This window comes from Poecilia formosa, unplaced genomic scaffold, assembly GCF_000485575.1.
Source record: "Poecilia formosa unplaced genomic scaffold, Poecilia_formosa-5.1.2 Scaffold99, whole genome shotgun sequence".
Lineage (NCBI taxonomy): Eukaryota > Metazoa > Chordata > Actinopteri > Cyprinodontiformes > Poeciliidae > Poecilia > Poecilia formosa.
The window spans coordinates 1,496,647-1,515,037 of record NW_006800038.1 but is presented as its reverse complement, the minus strand read 5'-3'; the positions used below and the strand labels follow the sequence as shown (position 1 = coordinate 1,515,037).

Genomic DNA, 18,391 nt, shown 5'->3' with positions numbered 1-18,391 from the left:
AAAAAGATGACATGAACTTGTTTGTTCCCCTGTCCATTGTCGTGGCTGATATTTTTTGAAAATCCGGCAGAAATGCTACACTAATCGACTCAGAAAGACTCTGCAGAGAGTCAGTCGAAATGAAAGACGCCATTTTCACATAGAAACTAAGCTCCGCGAGGCTTTGTTTGTGAGACATGCAGCCACGTGGGATTTTAGGGGGCGTTTCTGGGCGGAACTTGGTAAGGTCCACTTTTGAACGGTTGGCCGCATTCAAAAAATTCCAAACGTAGTAGAAAGTGCATAAAATAAGCTTTTCAACGGTGTATCACATGTGCATGTTGCAACAGACATTAGAGTAAATATTTCTATTTCCCTGCGGAGCTTCGTGTTGTACCGAGGAGTAGCGGTGCGAGAGAGAGAGAAAACGGCAGAGGACGAGTTGAAATCGCGCATAAAATTATGGAAATGTCTAAAAGAAAAACCAACAGACTGATGGAGGGTCCCAGAAGGCTAATATCTGAAGGCAGTGAACATCAGAGACATATAACCAGCGAACCAGGTCACTTAAAATATTTGTACAAGCTAACGTTAGTCATATGAATGCTGCACAACTATTGGCTAACTGTTAGCTCCGTCTTGATTCCTGCATAATTTGTGCAATAAATATTTATTATACTGAAAATAAAATCATGGCATTCCAAAAATAATGTCCTAATATTTTTTTTTTACCTAAAATGATTTTAGCAAAAAGAAGAAAAAAATCACCACCACTTTTTTTTCTGCCAAAAGATTAATGGGATGAAACAAAAAAAAACTAACAACAAATCAGCAAAGTGAGGGATTGGTGACCTGTACCCTGCCTCACTGATTTCTAAACCAGTTAATTAAAAAAAAAAAAAAAAAAAACTAACAACAAATCAGCAAAGTGAGGGATTGGTGACCTGTACCCTGCCTCACTGATTTCTAAACCAGTTAATTAGCTAATAAGGAAACAAATTATTTTAGTTTCTCCCAAATTAGAAAAAAACACTGGATAGCTTTAATTTTCTCTTGATCTCTTACTGAAAAATGCAGCTACTTCCTGAAGCCACATCTCTTTAAGATTTCTAAAGTTTAGGATTGTCATATGCAGAGATTTTAAGTTTTATTTCAATCATCAGTCATTCCACCCAGATGATTGAATACATAAAGCCAGCAACTTTATTACTGTAGATAAAGTGAAATTGGTAGAAATATTGGTGCCACATTTTTTAAGTTTTCTTTTCACCAATAAGTGTGAGCTTTACAGGAATTTATCTTCTGATTCAACGTTAAACATGAAATGTTCCTTTAATAAAAGCTTAGCTCCTCCTCTGGTTTTAGCTGTGGTTACACTAAAGTTATTGAGGAAAAATGCCAAACAATAAAACAAAAAAATATATTAATAAGTGAAGAAAATGCTCATTTATTGATATGGGAAGCATTTTCCAATGCCTACTAACACCACCTGTCCACCTGTCACGTGATAGGTAGACGGAGCCAGGTGCTGCAAGGTTGGAGACCTTGTCCTGTCAGGCGACAGGGCCTGGATAATACAATACCCGTGTTAAACGGACGGCGGAGTCCGGCGACGACTGGCGCTTAGATTTATGTATGTAAAACATACATAACAAATGTATGTTTTTATCTTTTTTTTTTTTTTTTCAAAATATCTTTCTCTTTCTTACTGTTTATTCAAATGCTGTTTTTATTTTGTTTTTTAATTATGTAAAGCACCTCGAAATGCCTTGCTGCTGAAATGTGCAATACAAATAAAATTTGATTGATTGATAACATTTATGAATTTTGTTAAAAATTCAAAAGGAACAGTTTAATGGTACAAACACCACTAGATGAAATCAGAATACGTGAATAATATTTGTATATATAATTGTAATGAGACTATTTCTTCCACATTTAGATTGGTAAAAGAGTAAAATGCTTCTCCTAGACACAATCTTTTCTGCTAAAAATGTGCGTTATTTTTACGCACCAAAAATCAGGGTGTCCTGAGGAGGAAGAAATTTTCAACCAATAATAAATGCTCACCAGATACCTTTAACAATCCTTGTAGGTTAACTGTCAACCAACAGCTAACCGGCTCAGAGTTAACAGTTGGTTTCACCTTAAAAATGTGAACATTTTAATTTATAAATTAATTTACATCTACATGGGGATTGAAAATATGGGCCAATAAAACCCTGAATAATAAATTTTTATTTTATGTTCAAAATCAAAACACAGATTTGGTAATGCACATTTACGGTTAAACAAAAATAACATACACTTCCATTTTTATGTCTAATACTTACATTTTGCATTAGGAATCAATGTTTTATGTGAGTGATCTTCAATTTTGATTTAGAAAAGTAAAATAAAAAGTCCTAAATTAAGAACAAAGTATGGAAACCCACAGTCCCACAGAGTGCAGAATAAGTTTGGAGCCACAGTAAAAAAGCGACATAATAGATAAAATGACTAACTTTAAAATTTCTTTATTAAAGGTTCATTATTATTACTTATTACTTTATGTTTCCTCATCTGAATATTTTACATTATTAATCAGCAAAATAGTAAATTAAAGGTTCACAATAAGTAATGAACACAGGTAGATAGTATCTGTTTTATGGGCCACAGCTGTGCTGGGATTAAATGAAAACATTTTGTCCAAGTCCATTTTTCTGGAATCCACTGGTTAAACATAAGTTTTCCTTACTCAGCTGTTTGTTTAAAGCCCAGGTGAAAATCCAGGCTTTGCTTCATGGCTCTGGACGTTTGTGTCGCACACCAACCCCTGTAAGACAAGCTGCATGCATCTCTGAGTTACTGGAAGCGCTCTTCTCTCATATTGATTGCAAACAGCGGGGTTTGCAACAGTTAGCATGACTTGGAAGAGACATATAAGCTTTTCCAAACGATCCCCTCACTGCAGCTCCCTCCTCTGTGTGCATTAGAGGTCGGGAGGAAGTGAGCCGACCTCTTTAGTCGATCACTTTCTAAAAATGTCCGTGGAGGGGAAACTCTGTAACATTCATGTTAAAATACTTTCAGTTTTATTCATTGTATATTCAAAACAACTTATGAATTTAGGAAGACAGAGGACAAGCAGAATTGGTAGAAACTAGTTACACTTACTTGAGAAACATTTTTTGAAAAGCACAATTACCTTTAGTTTTTTTTCTAAAATTATTTTACTGAATAATTTTATTATGAAATATCTCTACTTAGAATGCAAAACAAACATGTTTTAACAAAAAATCACCAGACAGACACTCACCTGGAGTTTTTGTTAATGTTTGATAAGTTTTTTATTGAAAGAAACTGATTTGGAAAAAAAAAATTACTTGTATGAATTATTGTAATTGTGGTCCTTAAAATACCTACATCTTCACCTAACTTTATATGTTGGATCATCTGATGACGTCATTTTTAAATATTAAATGATAATTTGATCAGTTACTCAGTACTTGAGTAGACTTTTTACCAAATACTGTTTTACTGTTATGTGAGTAATTTCTTGGTCAGCTACTTTTTACTTTTACTTGAGTAAAAGTACAGCTCAGGTTAAAATTAAGAGACCATTTAAAATTATCAGTTTTCCAATTTTACTTTTTATAGGTATGTGTTTGAGTAAAATTAACATTGTTTTTTATTCTATTTATTACTGGCATGTCTCTGGAATTCTATGCAAAATTTAGTATTCATTCATAAAAAAATGAGAAATGGCAAAATAACAAAAAACATGCCATGTAAAATCCACTTTTTTATCTGTCAGATACATTTTATTGTCTATTTGGAGTCTTCAAAAGTGCATAAAAGTTTAATTTAGTCTCTACTGCTGCTGCTTGGATACTTTTTTTAGATTAATTAATAATTTAAATAATCATCTAATTTAGTAATCAATTAATTGTTAACTGGAGCATCCATCCATCCATCCATCCATTCATCCATCCATCCATCCATCCATCCTTCCTTGTCCCATGGGGGTTGGAAGGGGTGCTGGTGCCTCTCCAGTGAATGTTTCGGGCGAGAGGCGGGTTTCACCCTGGACAGGTCTCCAGTCTGTCGCAGAGCTTAACTGGAACATATAGATTCAAAAAAGGTTATTTGCTGAAAAAACCCAAATACGTTATTTAAATCTGTTTTCATTGAGTTCACAGAGTGTGACGTTAATGAGTCATAACTCTTCTTTTCCTGTGTGGTTTGGATTTATTGACTCTAAGCAGCAATAAGGAGAAATTATATTTTCATCTCCATCCCTTCCTCCTCATGTTGCTCTTAGTATTGATTCAGAAACTCTGCTGCCATGTTGGAGGCTTTACACCTTCAGCTGACTCACATCCTGCTGCATCCACCATACATACCAATACATTTATTTACACTATAAATTCATCTATTTATAAAAGAAATAAATCAATACAAATAGATAAATATGACTATTTATGGGACAAAAAAAATTCCTTAACTATTAAAGCATTTTTGTTACAGAACACCATCAAATAATTTAAATTGGCATTATAGAAAAATCCTGACTTTTGATTGGCTAATCTGCAGAGCAAGTCAACTTTGGGTCGATTAGCTCCATTAGCGAAGTTCACATGCTTCACTCATAATGAAGAAAAAATATAGTGTATTTTAATTTAAAAAGTAAGTATTTTATTTTTGATGTTATTAAGCTGCATATTTGGAAAAAAAGTATTTACTTTCTTGTTAAATTAGTTATTGAGATTTAACTTGATTAGTTTCCACTCTTGGCTTTTAGTGTGTTTTAAATGGATCTGCTTGACTAAATTAAACCAATGGTAATAGCCCATGAAATACTTTGATACATTTTAAGATTTAAAAATAATCCATTTTATTGATGTGATTTCAATTTATGAGTACAATTTATGCAATGATCTCATTTGTTTTAAAAGGGGTGCAGAGATTTTTTTCTGCTGATTTGAAGGGCAGAACTTCGACTCGGCGGGAAATTTAATGTTTTTGATTGTTTATTCTGTATTTTTGTGTTTAATGTGTAAGGCACTTTGCTGCTGAAATGGGTTATTCAAATAAAAATTGATTGGATTTGAATTTGATCTCATATACGATTTTTTTTGTAAGTTTGACATTAATATTTTTTATTTAATTTTAGTTATTTTATCCGTTATACTTACATTTACATGCATGTAATGAAACTTGGAAGAAAAAAAGAGTAGATTTCCACAAAAAAAATCTGAAATTTCTGAGATTAATCTAAAAATTTACTTTTTCCTCTAGAAAATGTTTGACTTTTTAAACTGATTTCCAAGTTATTGGTAAAAAAACATTCTGAGATTAATCTAAAAATAAAAAATTCCTCATAATTTCTTCACTTTTGAAACTCAGATTTCTACATTTTTTTCTAAAATATTTCTGAGATCTCAAACTTAGATTTTTTTTCTTGAAAATTTTTGACTCTTGAAACTCAAAGATTTCCCTGTTTCAAGAAAATTTCTGATATTAATCTCAAAATTTGAGATTTTTAGCAGAAATTCAATCCCTTTTTCATCTGCCTAACTTACCCAGGTTAATGTAAAATACTTTTTTTTGGGGGGGCATTTTCCCATTTAAGTGCATCTCAAGGGAAATGCATGCATATCCACTGTACTTGCTTAGGTATATTGGGTACACTGAAACCCAGTGTGCTCTGAGCCGCGGGGCTTAGGTTACGCTCTTGCTAATAAGGAGCAGCACAGAAACCTCGGCCAATGTGCCTTAGTTGCGGGAAGCCGGGCGGCTGTAGGCATAAATAAATCTCCCCAGAGGAAAGTCGATACAGCAGCTCGCATGTCGGCAGCAGATGAATATCCAGGCCAGTCTGCATCCTAATGGCTTCAAAGCATTGATACACAAACATATCTAACAGACAAACATATCTAGCAGAAATAGAAATATGACAACAGTGCTGCAGGAACTCTCACTTCATTGAAACTCACAGCCAAAATTTAGAGAAAATATTTTAGTACATTTCAAATAAGTCAAAACTAACTTACATATAACTTCTGCAAAATATAGGAGTTTGTTTTAAATCAATAATTTTTTTATATTGATTGGGAAAAGTACTAATTCCATTAGTAGATTATTTCACTTATAACAAGACATTTTTCTCATGTTATAAGTTAAATAATCTGCCACTGAAACTAGAACTTTTTCATCAATATTATAGAAGTATTGACTTAAAACAAGCTCCTATATCTTGCTGATAAGCAACATATAATTATATTTGCAAAATAAACTAGACAAGGAAAAACGTGGTAATATTTAGTGATTTAACCGTGTACACCTAACGAAGAGACTATTATTTCTTACTGTCTGAAGTTAAATCACAGTACATTTTCTAATTTTAGATAAGTTATAATTACAAAACTAATTTCTATTTGATAAATACCAGAAAACTTAATGAGCATATTTTTTTTAGATTTTGGTTTTGTTACTTTATTTTAAATTACGCCAGAGAACAAAAAGTATTTTTAGTCTAGTTTCTAGTTCAAATAGCTTAGTACACTTGAAATAAGTCAACACTAACTGACAAGTAACTTTTCAGTGAGATATAGGACCTTGTTTTAGGTAAATAGTTCCTTAATATTAATGATTATTTTACTTATAGCAAATGGGAAAATATCTTTTTATAAGTGAAACAGTGATCATCTAACTGCAGCTGTAAAGAAGTAATGGAGGACAGAGATAAGGCAGCATAAGTTTTATCCAGTTGTGGTTTGCAAAACTGGCCTGTAAGGCTTTTTACCCATTTCCTGTGTTTACATAGGAAACCCGTTTAGAAGATTATCAGCTTCTGCATTTACGTCCTGAAAAAGGAAATGGTTATGGCTCTGGTCAGAAGTTTAAGTCTACTCATCATAGACATAAATGCTGTATTTATTTTGCTGTTTTAGAGCGATGGATGTCAACAATTTTCCTCAGTGAAGTAACTCAGACACTGAAATCATGAAGAATGGGCTCAACTGTGAACATGGTGAGCTACACTGCAAAAATACAAAGTCTTACCAATATCTTTGGTCTAGTAGTTTCTAGTGCATACTGTGGTAAAACCAGCTGACCTGACTTGAGCTTGGCTTTGGTTGCTAGGTAATGGGCAGAACTCTGCTTGGGTTGCTAGGTAACAGAGCAGTGCACAGCAAGAACAGAAATCTTACATTTGGTTTAAATTCTAGAACAAATATCTTAGTACACTTGAAATAAGAAAACGAAACTTACAAGTAACTTTTTGGCAAGATATAGGAGCTTGTTTTAAGTAAGCAGTTTATTAATATTGATGGAAAAAGTACAAATTCCCCTAGCAGACTATTTCACTTATAAAAAGACATTTTCCCATGTTGTAAGTTAAATAATTTGCCAATAAAACCAGAACTTTTTCAATATAATCTTTTTCAAGATTTGTTTGGATGTAATGAATATTTATTATTTCTAATTTCTCAACTGACTTATTGATGTGTGTCACTGAAATACTTTAAACAAAGTTATTGAAATTGGGGGATTTTTGTTGTTGTTAAATTAGTGTGTTTTATTCAATCCAGTCAGGTGTGTTAGATATATGAGACAGACATTTCAAAAGATGAAATTTTGTTTTATTTTACTTTGTCCTTGCTGTAGAATACTATTACGACTATTGGTAACGGTAATAAATGATATAAGTGAATTTTTTTTTTCACTATTTGTTTTATTTTATCTCCAAAATGTAATGCTGGAAGAGTTTGAAAACTTGCCTTGAAAATGTTGAAAAGTACTTTAATTTTACTGTGGGGAAAGTGTATATTTAATAAATTATCTTCAGCAAATAGAGGGAATTAAAACTTTAAGCAAAATTAGGGAACAATGAGAGATCCTTCTCACTCATATGAACCAGTTTGGGTTTGTTTGGACGAGGTTAGGTGGTCATCTTTTGCAGTTTAATTGTGTTTGGGGGCGACAGCAGCTGCAAATCCACCATGTTAGCGATGATAAAGGAGCGATGCAGTTACTGCTGTTCAGTTGAGTCTTCTGATAGAGATCAATGGAAACAGCGGAGATCAGTGGAGCCACACAGACTCACTGCTGATTCAATTTACTGTCTCTATCATTCACATGATGCTCTGCTTTGACAGTATGCATGCAAACGCACATGTTATGATACTTCAAGGTCGAATGCATTTTAGAGCGCAGACAGAAACACAAAATGATGTGAAAATAAAAACTCCTAAAATTAATTATGTTCTTATTGCAACAGCATAATTTATTTTGAAAAGAAAATTAAATTTCCAAATTTGGGTAAATTTATTCACAAGAAAAAGAAAATCCAGTGTGAAACTACAAGACAGTTCAAAGTGCTTTACATCAATACAAAGTCATAAATAAAGTCTTAAACAACTTTTCAACATAAACTGCTAGTGGAATCAGTTAGCTCAGTCTATGTACTGTTATTTGTCTGAAATAAAATTTAAAAAAAGAAAACTCACTCACTGGCTCACTCTACGGTTACCTAGCAACTCACTCACTCACTCCTTGGTTACCTAGCAACAACCTGTTAAGTAACTTGTGCAGCAGCAGTTTGCGGTTCCACTTCATCCATCCCGACTATTTTATAGGCTTTGCTAGGGTATTGTTTATTAACTTTATTATTAAGCAGATAATACTGAAAATTGCTACAAGAAATTTGTTTTTGTAATTTTTAGACATTTAAAAAATTTTGACAATTGTGGGGCCTGAGGCAAAATAATTGAAGATAATAATTAAACCCTATATAGTTTCAAAATTATGATGTCAAGAAAAGTTTTTTTCTCTGCTACATCATAAAAATAAACTTGACTGTCAAGTTGTCAGTCGCCAGAGCTTGTGGTTCTCTCTGAATACTTCTTTGTCCTGTAAGCAACTAATTAACTAAATTAGTTGGGCAGCGACACAAAGACAGATTGGTTTTTATTTTATATGTAAAGGTGCATGCAGAGTAGCATATCTTTTCATTCATAGCTGAATGAATTATTCATTGGTGCTCCTGCACTGTTCAGGGATCAATGCCTGCGTGTTTTGAACTGATATGGTCTGCAGCAGGTTAATGGGGCCATCACAATTTAATCCAATGTTGGAGGCACTTCCTGAACAAAACGCTGCGCCACACCCTCTTGACACACTTTATGCAAGGCAGAACAAACAAGAGGAGAGAAAATCACTGCCACTTTCTTGGCTATCACAAAGGTCAAAGGTTACCACCTGATTCAGTGATCTGATAGTCTGGTAGATTGCAAAATTTTTTACATTTCAGCTTTTGCGGTTCTCAAACGAAACAAACGCTTTAAAAAAACTGTTCCCCTCCTCCCCTGTGGGGGCGCTGTACAAATAATCACTGAAGGAAACATCATTTCTCTGTACAAAGCCTGCTTCGTTTGGGGAGGTGTGAATGTGTAATCAAACATTGATGTGGAACAAAAAAGCTAGCTCTGGTCCGCCTCCAAACCTCGGTCTCAGTTCAGTTGAAATGAAATCTGGTTCGGTTTGAATGCACACGTGATCGCCAAGCGGACACCGGGACTGCTCCAAAAGCAGGAAGTGGACTGTAGCGCAGAGCATTCTGAGTAAATACAACCAAAACAAACGCATTAGCGTAGCGCTAGTGGGAGAAATGGTTTGTCATCTTTTGTCAAAGTTAAAACAGAAATCCTACAGGCGCTAAAATCTGATGCTGCTCCACATTTCTTTACATTTCATGAAGAAACTCAGTGTATTTTTCTGAGATTTTTGTGTCGTTTCCTTCAATGTTCCTTAGTGCAGCGCCCCCACAGGCAAGGAAGGGAACAGGTTTGTCTGCATTTTTCTTTTTTTTGCTCAACTTGGCTATCTTTAGAAACTATTTCAACACAAAAATCTGATTTCGTTTGGTAAAACAATGTAAAATGTCTTCTGATGTTTGTTCTTTTGTCTTTGTGTACATATTTTTTAAATGAAGTCCACTTTTGCACTACGGGACTTTTCCAAAAACTTTGCTGTTTAATCCTCATCCTTTTGTCTTTCCCTTATTAACCAATGGTGGAGTTAACATGATCCTTTTAAGCACGACATTTTGGAGTTCACTTTTTGCAACGCGCATCCCAAGAGTTTGCAGTCGAATAAATTGATTTGCTTCTTTTCCAGAGCGAGTGGCATCCATCATTCTGTCGGTCGGAGTATTAATGTGAACAGCATTAAATATTCAGCTAAGAGGAAGCTGAGTGTCACTATATCGTGTTTGATGATAGGAGTTTATTGATGACTCCAGCAGAAGGAGTTCATTGAAGCAGATCCAAGAACACCCCAAAAACCACTGGGAGTAATAATATTTGTCTGATATGAATCATGAATTATACATCCTCCAAAATCCTCAGAGCTCAAAGGAGTGCCTGCATGACCTCATGTTGACTGATGACTTCGTTCAGCTGCACTTTCTGGAAGTTTAAACCAGGAAAGACTGGAAGGTCGTTGGGTCAATAATCGAAGCTTTGTCGTTTCCTGTGCTGAGCTCAATCATTAATTCGAGCGAAGAAGCCGCGGTTAATCTTCAGGATCAATCTGTTTTTGCTCCACAGTCATGCTTAAACAGATTTAAAGCTCCTCAAGAAATGCACTTTGATGTTTCAAGCTCTAATGAAGTTGAAACAACTCAAACAAGGAGAAATAATTCACTTTGAAGCACTTTCTGGCTGCTCTGCTTCTCTTTTATCTTAATTCCAGTTTTTTGTGTGTAAAAGTGGAAGTGGGACTGAGTGGTGGATGCTCTGCTCCCATTAACCTGACACCAGTCCTCCCACCCCGCCCCGCTCTGCCCATTCATTCAGACTGCTGGAGAGGAAACTGCTGCTCCCTCCGGGGACTCGGCATTATTATTATATAGGAAGCAGAGCAGGCGGCCGTCTGTTAGAGGACAGAAAGGCTCAGGCTAACATGGACGTTTACTTCTGCTGCTGATACTTTTTAGGAGGTAAGAAAACCATCTTTTTTTATTTAAACCTCCCTTTGCTTATAATAATCATTTACAAACAGGTTTAAACAACTTTTATCTTTCTACAGCTTGGAAATTTTATTAAGACTGTGAATAACCAAATATTAAGTTGAGGTGAGTAAAGTACCCCAAAATTATACTCAAGTAAAAGTAAAACTACTAAAGCATAGTTTTACTCGAAAGTAAAAATTAGGCATCCAAGAGATTACAAAGTTCATGGTTTTATTCAGGTCTGGAAACCTCAAACCTGATACTGCATCATATCTGGTTGTTGGTAGGGCATTCTTTTCTAAAATGCTGAGATAAACGTACACAAACGTTCAAAAAAGTTAGACTAGAATATTTTCAGAAAACTCTTGGGGATTAATAAGATACTTTTTTGAGAAATAATTTGTGTTACTTTTGGTTCAGGTGTGGTTTTCCAAATTCCATTGGAAGCCAATTGTCCAGTCTAATTGTTGAATCATAAACTTTAACTGAGGTAGTGAGTCCATTAACATGCTAGCTTCTGCTCTGATTCTTTTGTGATTTTCTATATGAAATAAGCGAATATGAGCTTAAAACAAGAGCAAGCTTCATAAGATTTTTCTATACAGTAGTACACTTCTGCTAATCCACTGGTAGTGTGGTTAAGTGTTGAAACCTAGCCATAAATGTGTTGAAATTTGGATGATCAACTGCTAGGATCTTTAAAAAGTTGCAGTTTTTGTAGCAGTTTGTTCTGATTTTTGAAGCGTTGACATTAATTTGAACTAAAGGGCAAGTTTTCCTGTCTCTCCTATTTTAATGATGGCTGGCCTGTGGGATACATTGAATACTAAAAGGTGACCTATGCTTCCTTGAACAACTTAGGATATGGCTATACTGCAAACAAATGCACAATTATACAACTGTGCATCATTGAAAAACAGAAGTGGAGCCTCCTGCACAATCAACAAGAATGCAGCCAATGGTTTCTAGATGGCAAGTCAACAAAACACTTGTCTTTTCTAGGAGCCATTGAACAGCAGTAAAACCAGCTGATCAAACATTCTGGAGCTCCACTTGGGTTGCTAGGTAACGGGGCTGGGCTTCCCTGGCGTTACTAGGTAACAGCAGTGCCCAATTGTTGAGGTTTTTGAAAAACATAAATTTACTGCCCCCCCCAAAAAAAGGCTAAGTCGGCTTTTGCAAGGACCGGTGCTGTTTTTGGAAGTAGTTGAGACGCAAATTTAAATACAAAAATGTGCAAAAATGTTTTAAGATCAACTGAAAGCAAAGTCAAACTTAGTGACATTTGTTTTGTAAAACCTGATAAGTGTGGCCTTTCATAAAACAAAGGCCACATTTATCAGCTTTATTATTTCTTTTAACATATATATAAAATAAATATGACATCTCTTCCTGATGTTTTACAGGAAGAGAACAGACAGCGGCCATGTCGGAGAAGAAGCCTCGGGGAGCGGACACTCGACCCAAATCTGGCCTCCGCAGCTGGAGCGCCGACAGCTACATCTGGCGGGGGAAGAAGCGTTCCCGGAGCTCCCGCAATGGATCCAGTCCCAGCGGGTCGGAGGCGGACGGTTCCGAAGAGCTCGGCATGCGGTCCACTTCCTGTTCCCGGCGGCGCAGAGAGCGGAAGTGCAGCTGCAGCGCTCTGGGTGACTCACTGATGGCTGGAGACGTGGACGGCGTGTGCCGGAAGGCGCTCCACCGGCGGTCTCTGAGGCAGAAGTTTCAGGATGCCGTGGGTCAGTGTCTCCCTCTACGCCATCACCACCACCACCATTACCACCACCCGCCCGGCTCGTCTCGCCCCTTCTCTGTACTGTTCTGGTCCAAAAGGAAGATCCACGTCTCAGAACTCATGCAGGACAAATGTCCGTTCTCTCCCAAGTCTGAACTGGCCAAATGTTGGCACCTTATTAAAAACCAGGTGGCTAATCCTGGTTCGCTGAAGGACATGGAGACGCCGCTGAAGCCCCGCGTGTCGTCTTCCACTTCGCCGCCGCAGACGCCGCTTTCCTGGGAGGACATCTGCTGCTCGCCCGCGCCGCTGGAAGACTGGGACCCATCCTGCCTTCACGGCAGACCGGATGGCGCCTGTGGCAACACTGACTACATCCTGGTCCCCGATCTGCTCCAGATCAACAACAACCCGTGCTACTGGGGCGTGCTGAACCGCTTCGAGGCTGAGGAGCTCCTGGAGGGCCAACCGGAAGGGACGTTTCTCCTGCGGGACTCCGCCCAGGACGAGTTCCTGTTTTCCGTCAGCTTCCGCCGCTACAGCCGCTCCCTGCATGCGCGCATCGAGCAGAATGGCAAGCGATTCAGCTTCGACGTGCGCGACCCGTGCATGTACCGGGATGCCAGTGTGACGGGCCTGCTGAGGCACTACAGCGACCCGGCCACCTGCCTCTTCTTTGAGCCGCTGCTCTCCAGGCCACTGCCCAGGACCTTCCCTTTCCCTCTGCAGCACCTGTGCAGGGCGGTGATCTGCAGCTGCACCACCTACCAGGGCGTGGAGGGGCTGCCGCTGCCGCCTCAGCTCAGGGAATACCTCAGACAGTACCACATCAAGTGTGACGGGGCCTGTGCCGCGTCGATGCCCACAGCAGCTAACACGCAGGATCTGCACTGACGAGGAGGAAGCTACAAGTTAGGATGCTAACAACTAATCTACTTATGATTAATTGTTGATTTATTAGATTCAAACTAGTTCTAATCAATTAATTAATCCGTTTAGATCTTATTTCAGTGTTGTAGTTTGGCCGCCATCCAGCAGAGGGCGCCACTGGTCATAGTTAAGGAGCCGTTGATACAGAAACAAAGAAGGCAGGCAAATCAGAACAGTCCAGAGTCCGGTGTGGGATGAAAAATGCACTTTATGCTGTTCTGTTTAGAAATGTAAACACTTGGCAACCTCTTTAAGTTTTCAGCAACTGAAGAGGTTCATGTTTGGTAATATTTTATAAATATGTCTAAGTTTAATAATCTGAGAGAACCACAATATTATGTTTATTCATTTATATTTAATACAGGTGACAAAACATAATGTTACAGTAAAAAGATGTTTTTGTTTTGTTTTCTTTAAATCAGCATATGAAAATGTTGCCTTTTATATAATGCAAAGATGGTCTGCCATTGTTATACAAGAGAAAACTAAGACTTTTACAAAAATGGCCGCTTATCAATTGATTAGTCAATCAACTTCAGATTAACTAATTATTCGATAACTTGCATCCCCAATTTAAGTCCTTTCTGTGGTACAATTTTATTACCATTTCAAACAAAAATTGGCTCTATAATAATTTAACGAAAAAGCTACTGTACAGCTGCCCTAATAAATTATTGATTTTGTAAGTATAAGCACCAAAATAGCCACTTTAATAAACTGAAGCACATTGCAAAAGCATTCATAACTTTACTGTTTCACAGACTTCATAATAATGTATTTTATGTAAAATAGTGTTTAATCATAAAGTGTAAAGAATAAGCTACATGGTTTTCAACTTTTTTTTCTACCAAAAAATATCTTTTAAAAACCCTAGTGTTTATTTGTATTCAACATTGTGGCCACCATCAATTTATATTAAACATCAATGGTGGTCACAATAGCAGAGCTAATTTTTCGTCAAACTCGCTAAGTTTGGGAACTTTGAAAACATTTAGCGCACTTACTTTCTCCCAAATTATTTTTTATGGATCAATTCCAAAACCCCAATTTACCTGTTTGTTTGGTAAACTTTCAGCTGAATAAATTTAAGCAACTGTTTTAAAGTTTTTGTTTATCGACTGTTGGGATTTTTTTTATGTAGTTCTATTCATGCTCTTATTTTGAAGTGGGAGGAGACTGTCTCCGTTTCTCTCGTCTCACGTGCTTTCCCTTTTTTCCCCTCTGGATAATTATTTAAAATGAGTACAAAACAAAACACGGACAGTAGAGAACAAGATATAAGTATAAAAACCATATGGCCATTATATAACATGTAAAATATTATCCATAAATTAAATTAGTACCCGACGGTTGCAGTCTTTTAAGGGTTGATATAATTTGAACTGACATTAGCGCTAGCATTAGCTTCTCCTTCTTACTATCACATTAAAATAAAGAGGAAAAAAGGGCTACTACAAGAAAAATACTTTGTGTACCAAATATTTTGCATTCAAGAAAACACTTGGAAGATTTGAAACTAATTAAAAGCAAAAAGGTTCAGATTTTCAATCTTGAAAACCATGCATCCTTTTTTCCACTTGTTCTCTACTTCGTGTTTGTGTTAAAAAAAAGTTCAGGGGTAATGAATACTTTAGTATAACAATGTACCCGACCCTAAATGTTGTAACATTTCCCCCAAAATCACACCTTATGCCTTATTCTACTGCACCTTTCATCACTCCTTTCTGCTCAAACTTCCCTTGTCGCAACAGGTAATTGTTGGGCATTTTTGATCATTTGGACAGTTATATCTCCAGGTAAGGGACAAGTTGCGGTTGTTTCACATGGATAGTTTGTTTTCTAGACTATGGCAGGCTTTTATTATCTTGATGCCCAATATTCATGATCCCAGTCTGTCTAAAACTGTGTTTGCATCTCAAACAGATTTCCTCCCATCGCCCACAGAAAATGGCGTCATTCCTCCATTTTTACTTGAGCAGATTGTCATAAAAATAGTGCAAAAACATTCTTTTAGCATTTAACTGTTAAACAAAAATAATACAAGGTGTTCATTTGTAGATCATCTGATTCTTTTGGGAAGAATTTAGGAATAAAATCAAATGTAATTCTGCCTTTCGGCCACAAGATGGCGCCAGAACTTAAATCTCATGTAACATGTTTACCAGCTTTGGTTTACACACAGTTGTATTTTTACAGTATTAACGGTTTTATTTTTGAGCATATTCACCTCACTGATAAACAAACCAATAAAAATCCTTTCCACCGTCTCTGTGCTGTTATTGTTTCTCAGGATTCTCTCATCTATGGAGCGTTTTAGGTTCAGCAGCTTGAATCATGCTTTGTTTTTGTTTCTGCTGTCATCTTTAGACAAGCTAATGATATGGAAAATGTTACTTTGAAGCACCTAGCTGCAAAAATACAACAAAGAAACAAATTTTCCACCCTCCTTTGCAAAGGACGGCTCTAAATGGCAGACCAAATTGAAAGATAAGGGCATGAAAGATTTGCTTTTTGATGGGATTCAGTTTTTTTTGTGAATGCATGAGTCATGAGTCAAGTAGAAAAATGACCTCAAGGGATTTTAATATCCCTTTTTATTTAAAAGAGTGCTCTATTTCCATCATTTATGGATAAAGATTGGATAGTTTACCTGATGCACCAATTAGTAATTAACTCAACTTATAATCACTCTTCAGATGGTCAGTGGTAGAAAATTAACCAATTTTCTAAAAATTAGCATTGATTTTTTTTCCTCTTATAAAACTACTAAAGCTCATAGAAGTGATCATATTTTGCCAAAGTTGTAAGGTAAAAAATAAATAAAAGTACTTTGTTAGTGTACTTTGAGGTATCTGTGCTTCTGAATTTTTACAGGTGTTTTAGGAAAAACATAACGAAGTGGTAATTAGTGTGATGTTTATCTAAATATTTGCATTAAATCAAAACACTAAAACTACTATTTATTCTCTATTGATTTGTCGGATGTTCCTCTGTATTAAGGGCAGACTTTAAGCTGTTTATACTGTCTTTTTACACAAAAGTCAAAACAATTAATACCTTTAAAATTTCTTAATTTATTCAATAAAAAAGTTTACCCAATAAAAAGTTTCTATATGAAATAGAGTTAGGATACATGAAACAATAATCCTGCTAATGGCTCTTATGCTTTTAGCTAACGAACAAAATTAGCCATCTTTATTGTGAGATCAAATAATAATAATAAAAAAAACATTTTCATAAATGACTTAAATGTGTAAATTATTCACACCACCTTAACACAAAACAAAGATAATTATTATTTTCACCATTAACTAATACTTACGAACAAATCTTGTCTGAAACACTCAACATATCAATATTCAGCTTCATTTAGGAACTGTTCGGTGTTACGTTCCACCATCTTGGATCTCTATTTTCTTTTTTTTCTTTTTTTTTTGTCGTGACCAAACAATGTAACAAAATATCGACAAGGGGGAGTCCCGGTGTGGTTTTCAAAAACTTGGTGGTCCAGAATAATTTCCAAACGGCAGCATAATGCCTGAAAGAGATATTTATGCCACTAGATGTCACTCTTTCATCTTTTTAAGATTATGTACACGCATTAGGAAAGTAGAAATCGCTTAATTGTTTACAGAAACTAATAAATATTTAAGGGAAAACAGTAAAGCTCGTAAAACGTTACTGTTTTACGTTGTACTTTGTTGTAATGAGATAAATAAATGATCCTGAAATGAAGAAGTCTTTCTTTTTCGGCCAGCATGGTCTTGGACACTGAGAAGCCTTTTGTATTGATTTTCCAGAACCGCTACATGAAATATTAATGATACCTTGTATGATCCGGAATCAATTTTTCACATTTCAAAACTGATATTTATTTCCAGATTCATGATGGATTTGTAATCCATGTGGAAAAAATGACAATTTACTCTTTATATTTTTGATTTATCAATCAAAACTTTGTGTTGGAGTCAGACAACAAGCAGGGTTTAAGATTTATTTTGTAAAAAAAAAAATCCATCAAGTTTTTCATGTACAAATGTAATTAGCAGAATGTAATATTTAAATAGAAATGTTAACACAAAAATCATGTGCTTTATTTTTATTTTTGCATTTTTATGAGCCATCTTTAAGTTTGGAAATACTGGAAAGATTGAAATTCAGTCCTTAAAACCACACTAGCTAAATAAATAAATATTCTGTTTTGTATGCTTAAATTCTAAATATATAATAACTGTATTAATTTTCAGAAAATTAACTACATTTCTTATTCCCATATCAAGATTTATTTATCTATCATAAATATGTGTTTAATAAGTGTTAATTTTTCTCATAGAAAATGAAACAACAACGTCAATATAATTTAAAAAAAGATAAATGTTTCATATATTTCTGAGAAAAATGTCGTTTTTATCAACTCTGGAGTTAAATTCAATGTTTCATTGAGTTTAAATCAACTTTAAAAATGTTTGAGTTTCTGTTTAATAACATAATAAAAAGTTTTCGCCGGAAGTTAGTCTGAAAAGAAAGCAATAAAATTAACAAAATTCTGATTACAAAAAACATCTGATTAACCTATTTAAAAAAAACTAATTAGAAAATCAAAATCCAGAATATCAATGAAAACCCTCCCCTTTGGTGGGAGGGTCTTACGTTGTTACGTCATTACGTAGCCGGCGGGAGTTGTGACGCAAGGCTTCCTTGTTTTTAATTCAGCGCGGGAGTTCCATTGGAGGTAGGTGAGAGCGCTT

The 18,391-nt window shown here is 35.7% G+C and overlaps 1 protein-coding gene across 1 annotated transcript; it reads left to right on the top strand.

The window, feature by feature from the left end:
* The first annotated feature begins 9,847 nt into the window (after positions 1–9,847).
* socs4 (suppressor of cytokine signaling 4) lies at positions 9,848–14,748 on the top strand. Its single transcript, XM_007558802.2, has 2 exons — positions 9,848–10,966; positions 12,385–14,748. The coding sequence occupies exon 2, from the start codon at positions 12,405–12,407 to the stop codon at positions 13,605–13,607; it is 1,203 nt and encodes a 400-aa protein (XP_007558864.1). The 5' UTR covers positions 9,848–10,966; positions 12,385–12,404; the 3' UTR covers positions 13,608–14,748.
* The last annotated feature ends 3,643 nt before the right edge of the window (positions 14,749–18,391 follow it).

What these genes read in the sequence shown, in the direction of transcription:
- socs4 (XM_007558802.2), top strand. Translation starts at nt 12,405, where the DNA reads ATGTCGGAGAAGAAGCCTCGGGGAGCGGACACTCGACCCAAATCTGGC.